Source organism: Corylus avellana, chromosome 2 (assembly GCF_965113065.1).
Source record: "Corylus avellana chromosome 2, dhCorAvel1.hap1.2, whole genome shotgun sequence".
Lineage (NCBI taxonomy): Eukaryota > Viridiplantae > Streptophyta > Magnoliopsida > Fagales > Betulaceae > Corylus > Corylus avellana.
The window spans coordinates 3,324,219-3,338,976 of record NC_142491.1 but is presented as its reverse complement, the minus strand read 5'-3'; the positions used below and the strand labels follow the sequence as shown (position 1 = coordinate 3,338,976).

Below are 14,758 nucleotides of genomic sequence, written 5' to 3'. Positions count from 1 at the left end.
ATTCTATCCAAAGAGACTAACAAAAACTCTCATCACTTTCCTGATCACCGCACAAAACCTTCAAACATCAATATATCTAGTATCTACACACATACGTACATTAACAACAAATTCCCAAAGGGGATTAAGCTTTGAAACAATCCCAAATGGGTCTCTCTAAACTAGCCTTTTTTGCCAAAATCCAAGAAATTCGAAGAAAATCGAATCACAGAAAATCGAAGGTATATATAAACGAATGGGGCTTGGGCTCGAAAAGATTTCGTTTCAAATTTCTAAAAATAGATGCAAACTGATGTTCCAAAAATTTTCCAATTGCAAGAATAATGAAACACTAACCGAACAACTTGATCTCTTGGTGCCTTTCGTCGCCATAGTTCCGTCGGCCCTGGGCACAAGCGAAGATTGAAGGGAGCTTGCGATCTCAGGAGGAAGAATCAGAGAGAGAATGAACGACGTAATATTGAACATTTTTGAACCACACTTCCATGCCTATAAATGCCCACGGATTGTAGATGAATCCCACACTTCTTCACATCACCAAATCTGAAGGACACCTTCACTTCCTCTCCACGCTCCTGATTCAGATTCTGATACCGATTTATTGGTACATATTTGATAAAGAGATGATCGTCAAGGACATTACGGAAGAAAAAGATTGGTGGCCATGGCATCCAAGAATGATATTTGATGTCTCCAGTTTTATTCGTGATTTCCAACTCAAAAAAACCGCAGTATTTCCGAATTCCTTCTTTCTTGGCTGCATAAACAGCGCAAAAGAGAAACCCCTGGATTTCACCCTCTGAAAATGGAGGTAACTCAAAGGATATACAACTTCCAATTCCTTGATGACTGAACCACTTTGGAACCTCACTACCAGGGAGTATAATGGATCGATACTCATCAAACTTAAGCTGTTTGACCCTCCAAAATAACTGTTTCCAAAATAACCGTTTCCAAAAACAAAACAAAAAAAATTGTTCAGAACATAAAAACTACACACGCACGCACACAAATACAGTGAGAGAGAGAAACCTGCGAAAGAAGACTCCTCCTAAAATCATATGCTAGATTGTTGCAAAATTCCAAGTGAATTGTTGGTCTAAATTCCAAACTCTCCAAGCCCGGAATCTCAACCAATTTCTGACAGTTTTCAAAGTAAAGTCCACTTAAACTTTTCAGGTTCGACAGATTTGGGATTGTTTCTAATGATGTGCAGTCCATTGCATTCAAAATCGTTAAACTAGCAGGGAGTTCTGAAATTGATTGAAGACTCGCGCACCCACTCAACAGCAATTTAGTTAATTTAGGAAGAAGGCTGATGCAATGAGGTAGATTAAGGAAATTGTTTCTTCGTATATCCAATAACTGGAGTGAAGACAAACACCCAAGATCAATTGGAAACCCATCTTCAGACAGATTGCAGTCGTAGAGATGTAGCCTTGTCAAAGAGCATAGTCCAGAAATGGAAGCTGGGAGCAAATGTGTGGGATTTGAGCTTTTTGGTGATAACCAAGATTTTGAATATAGTCCTTTACATCCCGATAATGACACAGTTTCGAGATTCTTCAAAAGACCAAAGGAGGCAGGGAGTTGCATAATAGCAGTTCTGTCCGCATGCAATTTCGTTAGAGCCATCATATTCCCCAATTGCTCTGGTAGCTTATCAAGTTTTAAGCAGCCAGACAAGTTAAGAATTTGAAGAGATTTTAAGTTAGAAGTACTTCCCGGAAGATTCCTTAAGTTATGGCATCCTTCTAAATTCAGCAAAACAAGTCTTTTTAGATTTCCAATGGACTCATGAAGCTCAACTAAACTTGTGCAACCTTCAAGTATCAGTATCTCCAGAATTGGGACTTTTAAGAAGTTTGGTGTCTTGGTGAGAAATTTGGAATTTTTTAGATTAAGGACTTTCAACCTGCTGAGTATCTGTCAAAACAAAATCGTTAAAAGAGAAGAAAAAAAGTCTTGACTTATAAATTTAACAATAACGGAGAAATAAAAGGAAATGTAAGATTTAATATTATACTTTAATCTCCTTCCAAACTTGTTTGACATTGCTATCTTGCATGTCAAGGATAACAAGGTTCTCTAAATGAAAATTTGATGGGAAATTTTTCAAAGGACACCTATGCCAACAAAGCCATCTTAACCCTTCAAAAAGATGTCCATTGCTTCTTGTGAGATTTGCACCATTGATTTGTAGCAATCTCAATTTTTTCATCTTTGCAAATACTTTAGTTTTAAATTGTACATCTTCAACTGTAGATGGATTTAGAATGAGACCCTCCACAGCTTCTGATCCCTGGAGAAATAGAGAATAGGATTAGTAACACACATTCTCATTTTGCATACGCCTATAGAGATATTTTTGCAATAATGTGATGTTGACATGATCCCCTTGTAACCTTTTCCCCTTTCAATTAAAAAAAAAAAAAAAAAAGGTGTGATATATACATGATTATAAGTGCTAATAATGTGATTGCATGCCTCTTTACTATATCCGTTACTGAAATGATTTAGAATTTTTTTTATTATTATATTTAAGATCATACCGTTATTAATTATGTGTTATGTGGATAAACTATTCAAGGAACGATGCATGTAGGGGTGCAAAGGCGGGCGGTTTTTAACCGCCCGCTAACCGCTATAACCGCCAACCGCCTAACCGCCTAACCGTCTAACCGCATTAACCGCTAACCGCCTAACCGCCATAACCGCCTAGCGGTTAGCGGTTAGCGGTTATTGGGTCTACTAACCGTAACCGCTAACCGCTAACCGCCTTTTTATATAATATATTTTTATAATTATAATTATAAAAATATTTATACATATAACATAATCACTTGATCATTAAATCACAATTTTTTTAAAAAATAATTAAATCACAATTTGAGTATTAATATATTATCACTATAATTTATATGATTATATCATATAATCACTTGATCATTAAATCACAATTTTTTTTAAAAAAATAATTAAATCACAATTTGAGTATTAATATATTATCACTATAATTTATATGATTATATCACATGAGATTGATTATTAAATCATTTGATTATATAATAACAAATTATACATATATAATATGACATAACTCATAAGTATACTAATTCATACTAATACAACAATTAAATATCTAGAGACTTATTTCCAATGTATGTTATAAACCTATAAGTCTATATAAGTCTACATATGTATATGAATAATATAAATGTATAATATCAATAGTTAATCATATGATTCAATGACAATTCAAATACTTTATTCAAGATTTCAAGTGAATCATATTATTAATGTACAATGATGATATGATTCGTATAATATCAAATTAAGTAATTGACATTGGATTAAACAATGACCAATGTGTTACTTATAAACATAATTTAAGTACTAATGTATTATCATTATAATTTTAGTAATTTATATATTATCACTATAATTGATATGATTATATCACATGATGACTTGATCATTAAATCATATGATTATATAATAATAAATAATACATATATAATATGACATAACTCATAAGTCATAAGTCTACAAGTTAATCATATGATTCATGTACAATGATAATCACAATTGATTCAATTGAATTAAACAATATGTTACTTATAACTACAAGTCTACAATTTAATTAAAGCATTATTAGATACTTTAGGAATTTAGGATTTAGGAGTTTGAACATTGCCATTTACCATTAGATATTAAGTTCAATTCAAAGAAAAAAGATTATAAGTAAATATGATAAGAATTTAAATAATTAATCATATGAATCATATGATATAATTTAATGAGACTATATGATTATATAATATCAAATTAAGTAATTGACATTAGATTCAACAATGTGTTACTTATAATCACAATTGAAGTATTAATGTATTTTTTGAACATTTTTTAGAAAAAGAAATTTAACCATTTTTTGAAAGAAACAAAAAAAAGAAAATTAACAATTTTGAACAATTTTGAATTTTATATATATATATATATAATTGCTTATAGTTATATTATATGCATATTGAATAATATAAATGTATAAGATAAATATTTAACTATATGATCCAATTACAATTCAAATACTTAATCAATTATTCATGTACAATGACAATGACAATGTGATTCATATAATATCAAATTAAGTAATTGACATTGGATTAAACAATGTGTTACTTATAACTACAATTGAAGTATTTTTGTTTGTTTGTAAGTTTATAAGATCAACACTTAATCATATGATCCAATGACAATTCAAATATTTATAGCAATTGGGCCCAAGAAGATATTAAAAATACAAGAAAAAAAAATGAGGGTAAAAAAAAGCCCAAAAAAAAAAGCCCAAAAAGCCAAAAAAAAAGCCAAATTTTAAAAAAGCGGTTAGCGGGCGGTTATCTATTTCACTAACCGCTAACCGGCCACTAACCGCTAACCGCTAACCGCTAGGCGGTTAGCGGTTGCGGTTAGTGAAATTTACTAACCGCTAGGGCGGTTACGGTTAGCGGTTATTGCCACTAACCGCTAACCGTAACCGCCTTTGCACCCCTAGATGCATGCTTAATTAGTAAAAAAACATGACAAAACTCATGAATACCAATATAACAAGCATATTATGTATTTGTGTATTCAAGTGTTTATATATGAATGATTAATTGTGCTTCTTACCATTTGTTTGTTAAGCACGTGTAAGACATCCTCATGAAACCACAATCTACTACATTTTTCTAGATCGTTGGATGATCTTTCACGAACAATCTCCCTTCCCATATCTCGAATTAGATTATGCATCCACAACCCATTGCGAATGATTGTGACAAGAGACCTCTGAATGAGAATATTAATACCAATTTCAGGAAAGAAACCACAACCATCAAATATTTTGATGGCATAATCTTTGTCCATACCAACAAAGAAACACGCAATATCAAGGAATGTGTCCTTCACAGTATCATCATCTAGTGAATCAAAGCTTATTCTTAGTATTTTCTGAATCTGGTTGTGAGGATACTTTTGTAGTTTTTCCAATGCATTTTTCCATTCTATAGTGCTTCTTCCAGATAGATAGGAACCCAAAATTTCAAGAGCTAATGGAAGCCCTCTCACATAATTAACGACACTAATTGAAAGCTCTTGGTAATCTTCTTTTGGATGAGCCATCCTAAAGGCATGCCAACTAAAAAGTTGAAGAGATTCCTCATGATTCAATTCTTTGACCTTATATTTTTCATGTACTCCAAGTTCAGTTAGCAAATGTTCATCTCGAGTTGTTAAAATGACTCTACTTCCTGGACCAAACCATTCAGAGCTTCCAGCTAATGAATTGAGTTGTTTCAAGTTATCCACATCATCAAGAATAACAAGAACTTTTTTACAACGAAATCTTTCCTTAATCAAATTGATTCCTCTATCAACATTGGCAATCTTCAAGTTCTTGAATTTTAAGACTTCAGAAAGAAGTTGTTCTTGTAAATGAACTAAACCATTGGGTTGTTCCGAAATTTCTTTAATATTTAAAAGACAACTGCTTCCTTCAAACCCATTATATATTTGGTTATAAACAGCTTTAGCTAAGGTTGTTTTACCGATTCCACCCATGCCATAGATGCCTACAATGTTAACATCATTTTTTCCAAGATTTAATAAAGCTTTCATCTCTTCAGTACGATAATCCATACTTATTGGATGTTTGGCAATATCCAAGCAAGTATTATTCACTTTACTCAAAACCTCTTCAACAATTTTCTCGATGAACCTTGATTCGTACCTGATAAATATAATTTAAAAGAAAACAAAAGAATAACATGAGCACAAGTAAAGTAAAAGAAGAAAATTGTATGAATCATATGTGTCAAAAGGATATTATTATTTAGGTCCTTTGAGACTAATTTTTGTGGAAAACAATAAAGTAATATATATCAAATTTATTAAGAATGCCATTAAATATATTTCTATGCAATTTGTTATCCTACCAAATGACATTCAAGGAAACAATTTTTGTCATTTTTTTTTCTTCCATTTGGATGACAAAGTCAGTAAGACTATGTTTGATATGCAAAATAACTATTTCATTTAAAAAAAAATAAAATAAATAATATTGATTAAGAACTGAAATTTGAGAGTAATAGTTATTTCGTGTACCAAACATAACTTAATTGTTTCACGGAAAGCATTACTATAAAATCAATATGTACTTTGCCGGTATAATGGGCATGGAACGGAAAACCATCAATGAATTAATGCAACTAAGAATTACCCTTCTATATATGATTATATTATTATACAATTTATTTTTATTGAACTTACTATTTTTTTTTTTTAAAAAAATAATAAGTTAAATTGTACCAGTGTGAAGTTTAAGCACCTGTTAATTTGTCAAAATATTCCTAAAAAGAGAAGAAGATAGATATTTAAAAAGTATTTTGTATTTTGAGGGGCATTTTGTCTTGCTTGTTGATGTATTTATTTTTCAGACAGAAAACAAAAAGGTTGGCAAACATATGGACTAGGGATCAATCAGGATGCCAAGCAAAGGGAAATCGAATTTCCATTGCCTACCACCCAATTAATCTGATCACAAACTAAGAAGAATTGGACCGGACCGGACCCAAAGACCAAAAAAATTCATCTCAAAATAAAATCTAACATTCTTACTTTTTATATCACATTAATCACTTTTTATTATTATTTTAAAAAAAATCACTACAAAACAAACTTTTTTTTTTTTTTTTTTTTTTTCACTTTTTTCATACAAAACTTTCTTACTTTTTTTTTTCTTCACATCAATCAAGTCTATTACAGTTCCAATCCATTCCCTTTTTCAAGTCTTTTGCAGAACACACCCTAAATGTTTGAGTCTCAAGATCTTTTTCCATGAAAATAATTGAGTTTAATTTCAAAATAACTTAAAGATTTGATCTGATATCCAAAATTGCCCATCACTATAAAAACCGTATTACTTTTTCTATAACCAAGTTAAATGTGGATAAGTAGTCATATAAAGTTAAATCGTCAATCTATTTTTAGCTCAACTTCAATTTAAATTTTATCAATTTTCGATTGACATTTAAAAGAAAAATAAAAGACAAAAAATAAAATAAAATATTAATAATAACGTTGCATAAATTAAGCACAAGAGACAGTAACATATATAATACCCGTTTGCAACGTCTTGGAGATCCCAACCAGAATAGTTTGCAGCTTCGGTAAGTGCTGTTCTCCACTTGTGCACCCTCTCCATCTCTGCTTGAAACCGGTCTGCATGCCCAACAAATGCTTCGGCAAAAGTTCCGGATTGTTTTCGCACATCGGATGGGTTCACGTCATAAAATATGGGAAGAAGAGTTTGGCCTGTAGTATTCTTACTGCGAACAATCTCCACAAGCTCATCAAGACACCAACTAGAAGAAGCATATCCTTTTGAAAAAACCACAATAGAAACCTTTGATTCTTGAATAGCATTGAGTAGTTCGGTAGAGATGTGCTCCCCTCTAGGAAGCTCATCATCATCTCGGAAGGTGTGAATTCCGGCATTCACCAAGGCAGTGTAGAGGTGATCGGTGAAAATTTTGCGAGTGTCTTCACCTCTAAAACTCAAGAAGACGTCGTGATTCCAACGGATTTGAGCAGCCATGGATACGGAAATGCTTGCTGTAAACTTGACTGAAAAAGGAGGCTGGCTCTTGTGAGTTAAAAGGAATCGGCTGTGTCCTGAATATATATATATATGATCAGTTTTTCGAGTAAAAGCAAAAGGAAGCCTGCAATATGCATCCACTTTCCTTCAATACTTGTAGGCCAATCTTTTTCAGCTGTTTACAATTACCATCCATTTTCCTTCAATAATTGTAGGGCAACTTGACATTATTAATGTTGACGTTGACCAAGACGAAGACTTAAACAGTTAAACCAAATTAACTCTGGCGTAGCCACTTGGAGGATAAATCTCAAAGATGTTTTGTAGAAATTGAAATGAAAAAAGTGAAAAAGAAATATCATTTACAAATGGGCAGATATTTCCTCTAAATCAATTTGAATGAAATATTCTTCAATTTATTTAAAATAGTATAATGTGTCTATAAATATTTAAAAAGTACATTAAATTTTTATCGTCATTAATAAATTTAGACTAAATTTAATGTGCATTTTAAATATTTATAGACACTTGACACTGTTTTAAATGCGTTTGAAGATGATTTCTATGGTTGCTTGCAAGAGCTTTATGCTCATGATTTTGGATCTGGCTTGTAAGAAAAAGAAAAAAATTGAAAAAAAAGTTTGGGTTTTGGCCTTTTGGGGGTGGCCGAACCACCCCCAAGGGCCTGGGGGTGGTTCTGGCCACCCCCAATGCCGGCATGGGGGTGGCCAAAACCACCCCCACGGGGGGTGGCCAGGCCACCCCCAAAACCTAAACAAATATACATATTTTTTTTGCTTTTGGCCTTTTGGGGGTGGCCGGACCACCCCCAAGGGCCTGGGGGTGGTTTCGGCCACCCCCAAGTCCGGTACGGGGGTGGCCGAAACCACCCCCAGGCCCTTGGGGGTGGCCAGGGCCAAAACCCAAATCTTTTATTTATTTATTTATTTATTTATTGCCCAAAACGACCCAAAACTAGGTCGTTTTGGGCTACTGCATGGTGCGGTAGTTTTGCACTACCGCACCTAAGCCAGATCCTTCTATGAATGAGACTGATATGAAATCCCTTTAAAAAAAAAAAAGGTTTGAAGATATTTTCTTTAGACTAGTTTAAAGGAAATTTCAGTCATTTTCAAATTATTTGCCACTCTATAAAAATAGCATGTATCATTTGAACATGTGAGATGTATATGATTTTTTAATAGTAAGGACAAAGTTAAAATTAATCTTATTAAAAACTCATGCGTATCTCACATGTTAATAAAAAAAATAACATATGTCATTTTTATAAATTGGGTTAAAAGAAGTTCCTTCAACCAAGTTTAGAGGAGAAGTTTGTCCATATATTAATGAAGGCAAGAATATGACCAAACTAAAATTGATCTTCCAGTCCTCTCTAGGGTTCTCGTTGAGAAACTAGCAAATTTAATTAAGAGGCGTGTTCGTGATTTCTATCATATCATATGATATTAATAAACAATATTATCATTATTTATTATTAATTAAGAGGCGTGTTTGATTGTTAATGTGCATTAATAATCAATAAACAATATTATAATAATTTATTATTCAGTTAAAATTAATAAATAATTCAACAATAATTGCAAACCAACAAAGAAACCCAAATTTAAAAATGTAAGTTTTCCAAACCTGACAACGTAATCAACCTTAAAAGATGGAAACTTGAATGGCATGTATTTAGCTCGGTATGGTTAATGATAATATATTTAATTCGAAAAAAAAACATTTCATTTTTTGCTTTTTTTTTGTCTAAAAAAAAAAAGAAAAAATGCTTTTCCAATATTTAATGCAAAATTTTGTTTCATTAAATTGGTTTTATAGTTAAATAAATGTCATGAAGTACATGTTGGAATGTTCATATGATAGAAAAGGCTTTTTTTTTGTAAAAAATAGTTGCTTACTCATTTAAATTAGAGAAAACTTTACCTAGGATCTCTGAACTACTATACATTTTGAGAAGACCACTTAAATTTCAAAAACTCTTAATTTTACCTCTTGAACTTTCAATTTTATACAATGTCTTCATCAATTTTCAGCGTTTAATATGATCAAATGGTCTTTATACTCCTGAAATTTTTATAAAATTCTAAATTTACCCTTGTGACCCAATTGTTTTCCCAAAACATAACACTTCTTTGTTTGGTTTCACTCAGATGCTTTTTATTGGAGAAATTTAACAGATGTGGAAATCATGTGACCCAGTATGGATGAAGAACAAAATAAATATAAAAGATTGGTGTCTCACTAATTGGATAAATATGGTGTCTCACTAGGAACGTAGAATCTTACCACATAAAAGAGCAATCACAAGTCTCAAAGAATTCAAAAAAAAAAAAATAACTGTTTATTTCTCAATCATCGTCTCTCAAATACAATTGAAACTTATGCTTAAATAGACTAAAACACTAAATCCTAACCCTACTGTGACTAACTTTTTGGCCAAGCCCATTATTAAATACGGACTCTTAAAATATAAATTAAAAATTAAAAACGATTACAAAATAATACTAACTCTAAAGTCTAAGTACTAATATTCTTTATTCATTCTGCATCACCATGACATCCTTGGTGGAGTTAGTTGAACCGATTAACATGAAGTGTGTCCAAGCATTATAACATAATAATTGCTAAGGCCCTATCACCCATATAAAATATTTCTTTGTCAATATCATATAAAACACTAAATCCTAACCCTATTGTGACTAACTTTTTGGCCAAGCCCATTATTAAATACGGACTCTTAAAATATAAATTAAATATTAAAAACGATTACAAAATAATACTAACTCTAAAGTCTAAATACTAATATTCTTTATTCATTCTGCATCACCATGACATCCTTGGTGGAGTTAGTTGAACCGAATAACATGAAGTGTGTCCAAGCGTTATAACATAATAATTGCTAAGGCCCTATCATCCATATAAAATATTTCTTTGTCAATGTCATTATAGGTACCCCAACTACAGATCGAGGCTATGGAGCATGGCCTCCCTCCCCAGTTTTAAATAGATACGTATAATATTGTATAGCTAAAATATTTATATGTTTATAATTTTTTTTTCTTAATCTATATATATATATATATATATATATGTTTTGTATTCCTGGAGATACTGTGGATGTGTTTATGAACCACTATAGTACTATTGTCACAATTAGGGATTAATCCAAAAAAATTGAATATTTGAACTGGAGATGAGCCAGTTCTTTATAATTGAGAGATATTTTTGTCAAAATGTAAAATGATAAAAATGTCACTCAACTACAAAGAATCGGCTCCTCTCTAATTCATTTGAACTGAAAAGCATTATATTCTTAATCCAAGAGACAGAACATTGAAGAACATTTGGTAGAAATTTCCCTTGGAAATTCATTGTAGGGATATGCAAATACTTCAATTTTAATTATAAACAAAAATTCCCACTTTGCAGTGCAAACACCGTATCAAGCACCTAATTCAATAACGATATCGTTGTATGGTAGTCGTATAAGAATTTACTAAATATCATTTCTCATTTTATAATGCTAGCGTGGTAGTTTTAACCAACCTTTAGTTTTTATTTTTTATTTTTTTAACAATGGTTGATCCAATACTTAGTTGGAGTTATCACGTCAGCATTATAAGTATGAAAACTCATTCGAAAATATGGGTACACATGTTTTGTATTTCGAGGTTTTCTATTTTATTTTATTTTATTTTTTAGTTTGAAAAAGTGTTCTAATATGACATTAAAGTAAAAATTATTTGTGTTTTTAAAAGTTTTGTGTTTTGAATGTTTTGTTCATATTATTGTTTTAAGAACAGAAAACACAACAAAAATTTTAGCAAAATTATAGAATTTATATAACTACATTGTGTTGCAATATGACTTGATTTCCCAAGTGAAGTTAAGTGGTGCCAGCCTTTATTCTTTTCCTTTTGGTATTGGTTTTTTTGTTCCTATGATAAACCGACGTTGAGCTCCTATAAAGAACCTACTTGGCTAGTTCGTGAATTTGGGAAAAACAGAATACGCATAGCTCTTTGGACAAAAATAGCCTTAAGCAAATCTCTTGTCGTTTTATGATGTTTTTGATGCTGTTCAAGGTTTAGAGAATTAGAGAAGATATTCTTTTTGTATATTTTTCTCTTCTGTGTCAAAGTGATATTTGAGTTATTGGGATTTGGGGCTTTGGGATTTAAGTGGTTTTCTCTCTACTCTTTTATACTTCATCTTTTGATAATGAATTTCTCTCATCTCCGTCAGTGAATATAGACTTGTTAAGTCGAATTACTTAAATTTTGATAGATTTAACTTCTCAAAATAGAGAGAGGAAAAAAAAACACGAAAAAAAGAAAAAAGAAAAAAGAATGTAGTAGGAGAGAAGCAAAGGTGGGCGGATTAAATGCTGGTTCTGATCAATCCACTACTCTCTGTTTCCCAACACAACATATTGAAAAGTAGAAAAGCTTATTACTGTCCTGCACTTTTTGAATTTCTATGAGCTTGGCAGGCTACGATGCACAATCCAAACCTGAGTCCTTCATAATCATCCATGTTTGGATTCACCGGCTCATTTCATAGATCTTGCCAAAGTCTGTAATAGGGAGTTGGTCCAATTGCTGTTCAAGCTGAGCAACGCAGGGGAAGAGACATTTTTTATGGAAGTATAATGAGGGGAGACTAAAAACCACATTAAACTTACAGGTGCAAACCTAATCCTACCTAACTTTTTACTCTAACATAAAAATGGGATCTACCAAATTACACAATCCTATCTAAAAGGCCTAGTGAACTTCCAGAATCATAGATAGAATAGTGGAGATTTTGAACATATTCAATCTTCTAAGTTGTAAACATATATATCTAGGCATAATACATTGAGAATCACATATAGAATTCTATTAACAGATTTACCATAATTTTGGTTTATATCCCACAAAATTGGGAAAGGGCTCAGCCAACATGTCTTCTCCCCTGTTTCACTCCACCTGTCATTTGCCAAAGATATGGGAAGCAAAAATGAACAAGCAAAGAAGGAATTTTTTGTTGCACCCATGCACGTACAGTCTGAAATATTTAGTACAATAACAGGCTGTGAATATTGGTGCCAATACTCGCTTAAATTTCCCATCACCCACAAGTCCTGATCAAAAAAACTTTAATTCTCATTCATTGCCAACTGAATCTAAGGGCCATGCTATAGGATGGAAGGCCCAAGTGAGAGGAGTGGAAGATTGAAGAGTACTCATCTGAAGCTGATGGTAGGAAGGTGAGTCGGATCTTGAACATGGTAATACTAGGATGGAAGATTTGATCACGGATATTGTAGTTTCATCCACACCATTATTGGCTGTTTCAGCTGTCGTGTTTGCTGTTTCAGTCCCTTCTAGGCCACTCTTGGCAACCTATGCTTGCTTTGCAATGCTTATGAGAAGTTGATATGGAAAAAGAGGAAGAAAAGCTCATGGAGGAAACAAAGAGAGGCTGAGATAAGAATTGAAGTAGTTGAGGAGGAAATTGTGGACTGTTTAGAATAAATACCAAATAAACTTACTCAGTTGTGCATGCTCCCTATATTCATTCGAAATTAATATATATATGCAGAGATTGAGAGAATTAGGAAAGGCATCAACATAAGATTTCCATATCACAATTTTGACTATAAAACAAATGTTGCTAATTCCTAACCTTGGCATGAAATATGTTCAAGAATAGCACTCAAATTGCCATGACAAATACAAAAGCATTAAAAGGGAGGTTCATTGTCAAGCTTGTGATGCCCTCTAAATCATCCTAAATAAAAGTTTCTTGCTTTCTGAACCTAAAATCCAAACCCATCCGCTTTATTAGCATGCCCTAAAATGTCAGCAATTTGGGCTCTATTTGGCAAACCACTCTCCACTCATTAGCAAGACTTATGAACGGAAACTCATCAAGTGATCCATTGGATGATTGTAAGAAGAACCCCAACATTGCATGTCCATATACCACCACTTCACGTTATTGGTACTTACAACAGCTAAATATAACCACAACTAAACACTGCGATCGAGAACCCACTGTATTACAAAATACAACTATTTAGGCTGCCTATTGTGTTGTCCTTGGCATCATTTGTCTCCCTTCACTGGTTAGATGTTCCAAACCCTTTTGGTTGCGAAATCGAAGCATTAGTCACGTTCCCCTACAAAAAAAAAAAAAAAAAAAGAATCAATTTAGTAAGATGCATAGGAATTATCTTTTTATCTGCTATGCATTAAACTATGATATACAGTAGATAAAGTAAGAAAGCTCATGATATATTCAATTTTCTTACTTAGCAGCTATGTAAGAACAATTGTGCGCACAATCTTATTTATCAGATTTATCAACAGATATGTCCATTTTGCTCCTTCCTTTACATATGTTAGATTTAGTTGCAAATGTCACCTTACAAACTGATATTTTTGAAGTAAGAAAAGTTTCCAGATATTAGTCACAGAGTAAAACAAAACAACTCCAAAACCAATCTAAGGAGGCTGGAAGCCACTTATTACATAAAAGTTAATAAGAATATCCTCAATGGTTTTATTTCCATATATATATATATATATATATATATATATATATATATATATATATATATATATACATACAACTATGAACTTGTTTTCTCCAATATTCTCCTGTGATCTTATAGACCTTGAATGTCGATAGGTACTTGTTTCTACATGCACCTCATTTCTCCTCATGCATATGTATAATGAAAAGATCATCAAGAATCAATAGCCTGTTGGGCCAAACTACCATATATAGATGTGACACAAACTTAACAATTCCAAGCAATATGATTCAAATGAACACGAAACTCAATGCAAAATTCAAACCCTGAGCCGATGAGATAAAGATAAAGAAAAATTGTATACTTCATGATGAAAAATGTTTACCCAAAAGGTCTCCTAAAGTCTGAAGCTTTGCAAGTAGCAAGCAGTCAATTCTGAACCCATTCTATCCAAAGAGACCACCAAAAACTCTTGTCACTTTCCTGGTCACTGCACAAAACCTTCAAACATCAATATATCTAGTATCTACACACATACATTAACAAAAAAAAATCCCAAAGGGGGTTAAGCTTTG

The 14,758-nt window shown here is 32.2% G+C and overlaps 1 protein-coding gene across 1 annotated transcript; it reads right to left on the bottom strand.

The window, feature by feature from the left end:
- Positions 1 to 434: 434 nt before the first annotated feature.
- LOC132167510 (disease resistance protein RPV1) lies at positions 435 to 7,710 on the bottom strand. The gene is made up of 5 exons (XM_088513822.1): positions 7,158 to 7,710; positions 4,669 to 5,767; positions 2,027 to 2,302; positions 1,033 to 1,926; positions 435 to 911 (listed from the first exon to the last, which is right to left on the bottom strand). Exons 1-5 carry the CDS (start codon positions 7,631 to 7,633, stop codon positions 435 to 437), a joined length of 3,222 nt encoding a protein of 1,073 aa, XP_088369948.1. The 5' UTR covers positions 7,634 to 7,710.
- Between the last annotated feature and the right edge of the window lie 7,048 nt (positions 7,711 to 14,758).

Excerpts from the sequence above, each read along its gene's own strand:
- LOC132167510 (XM_088513822.1), bottom strand. The coding sequence starts at position 7,633 with ATGGCTGCTCAAATCCGTTGGAATCACGACGTCTTCTTGAGTTTTAGA. Across the intron at positions 2,303-4,668 it reads ACGTGCTTAACAAACAAATG|GGATCAGAAGCTGTGGAGGG; the intron begins GTAAGAAGCACA and ends CTATTTCTCCAG. Across the intron at positions 912-1,032 it reads GGAGGAGTCTTCTTTCGCAG|CTTAAGTTTGATGAGTATCG; the intron begins GTTTCTCTCTCT and ends AGGGTCAAACAG.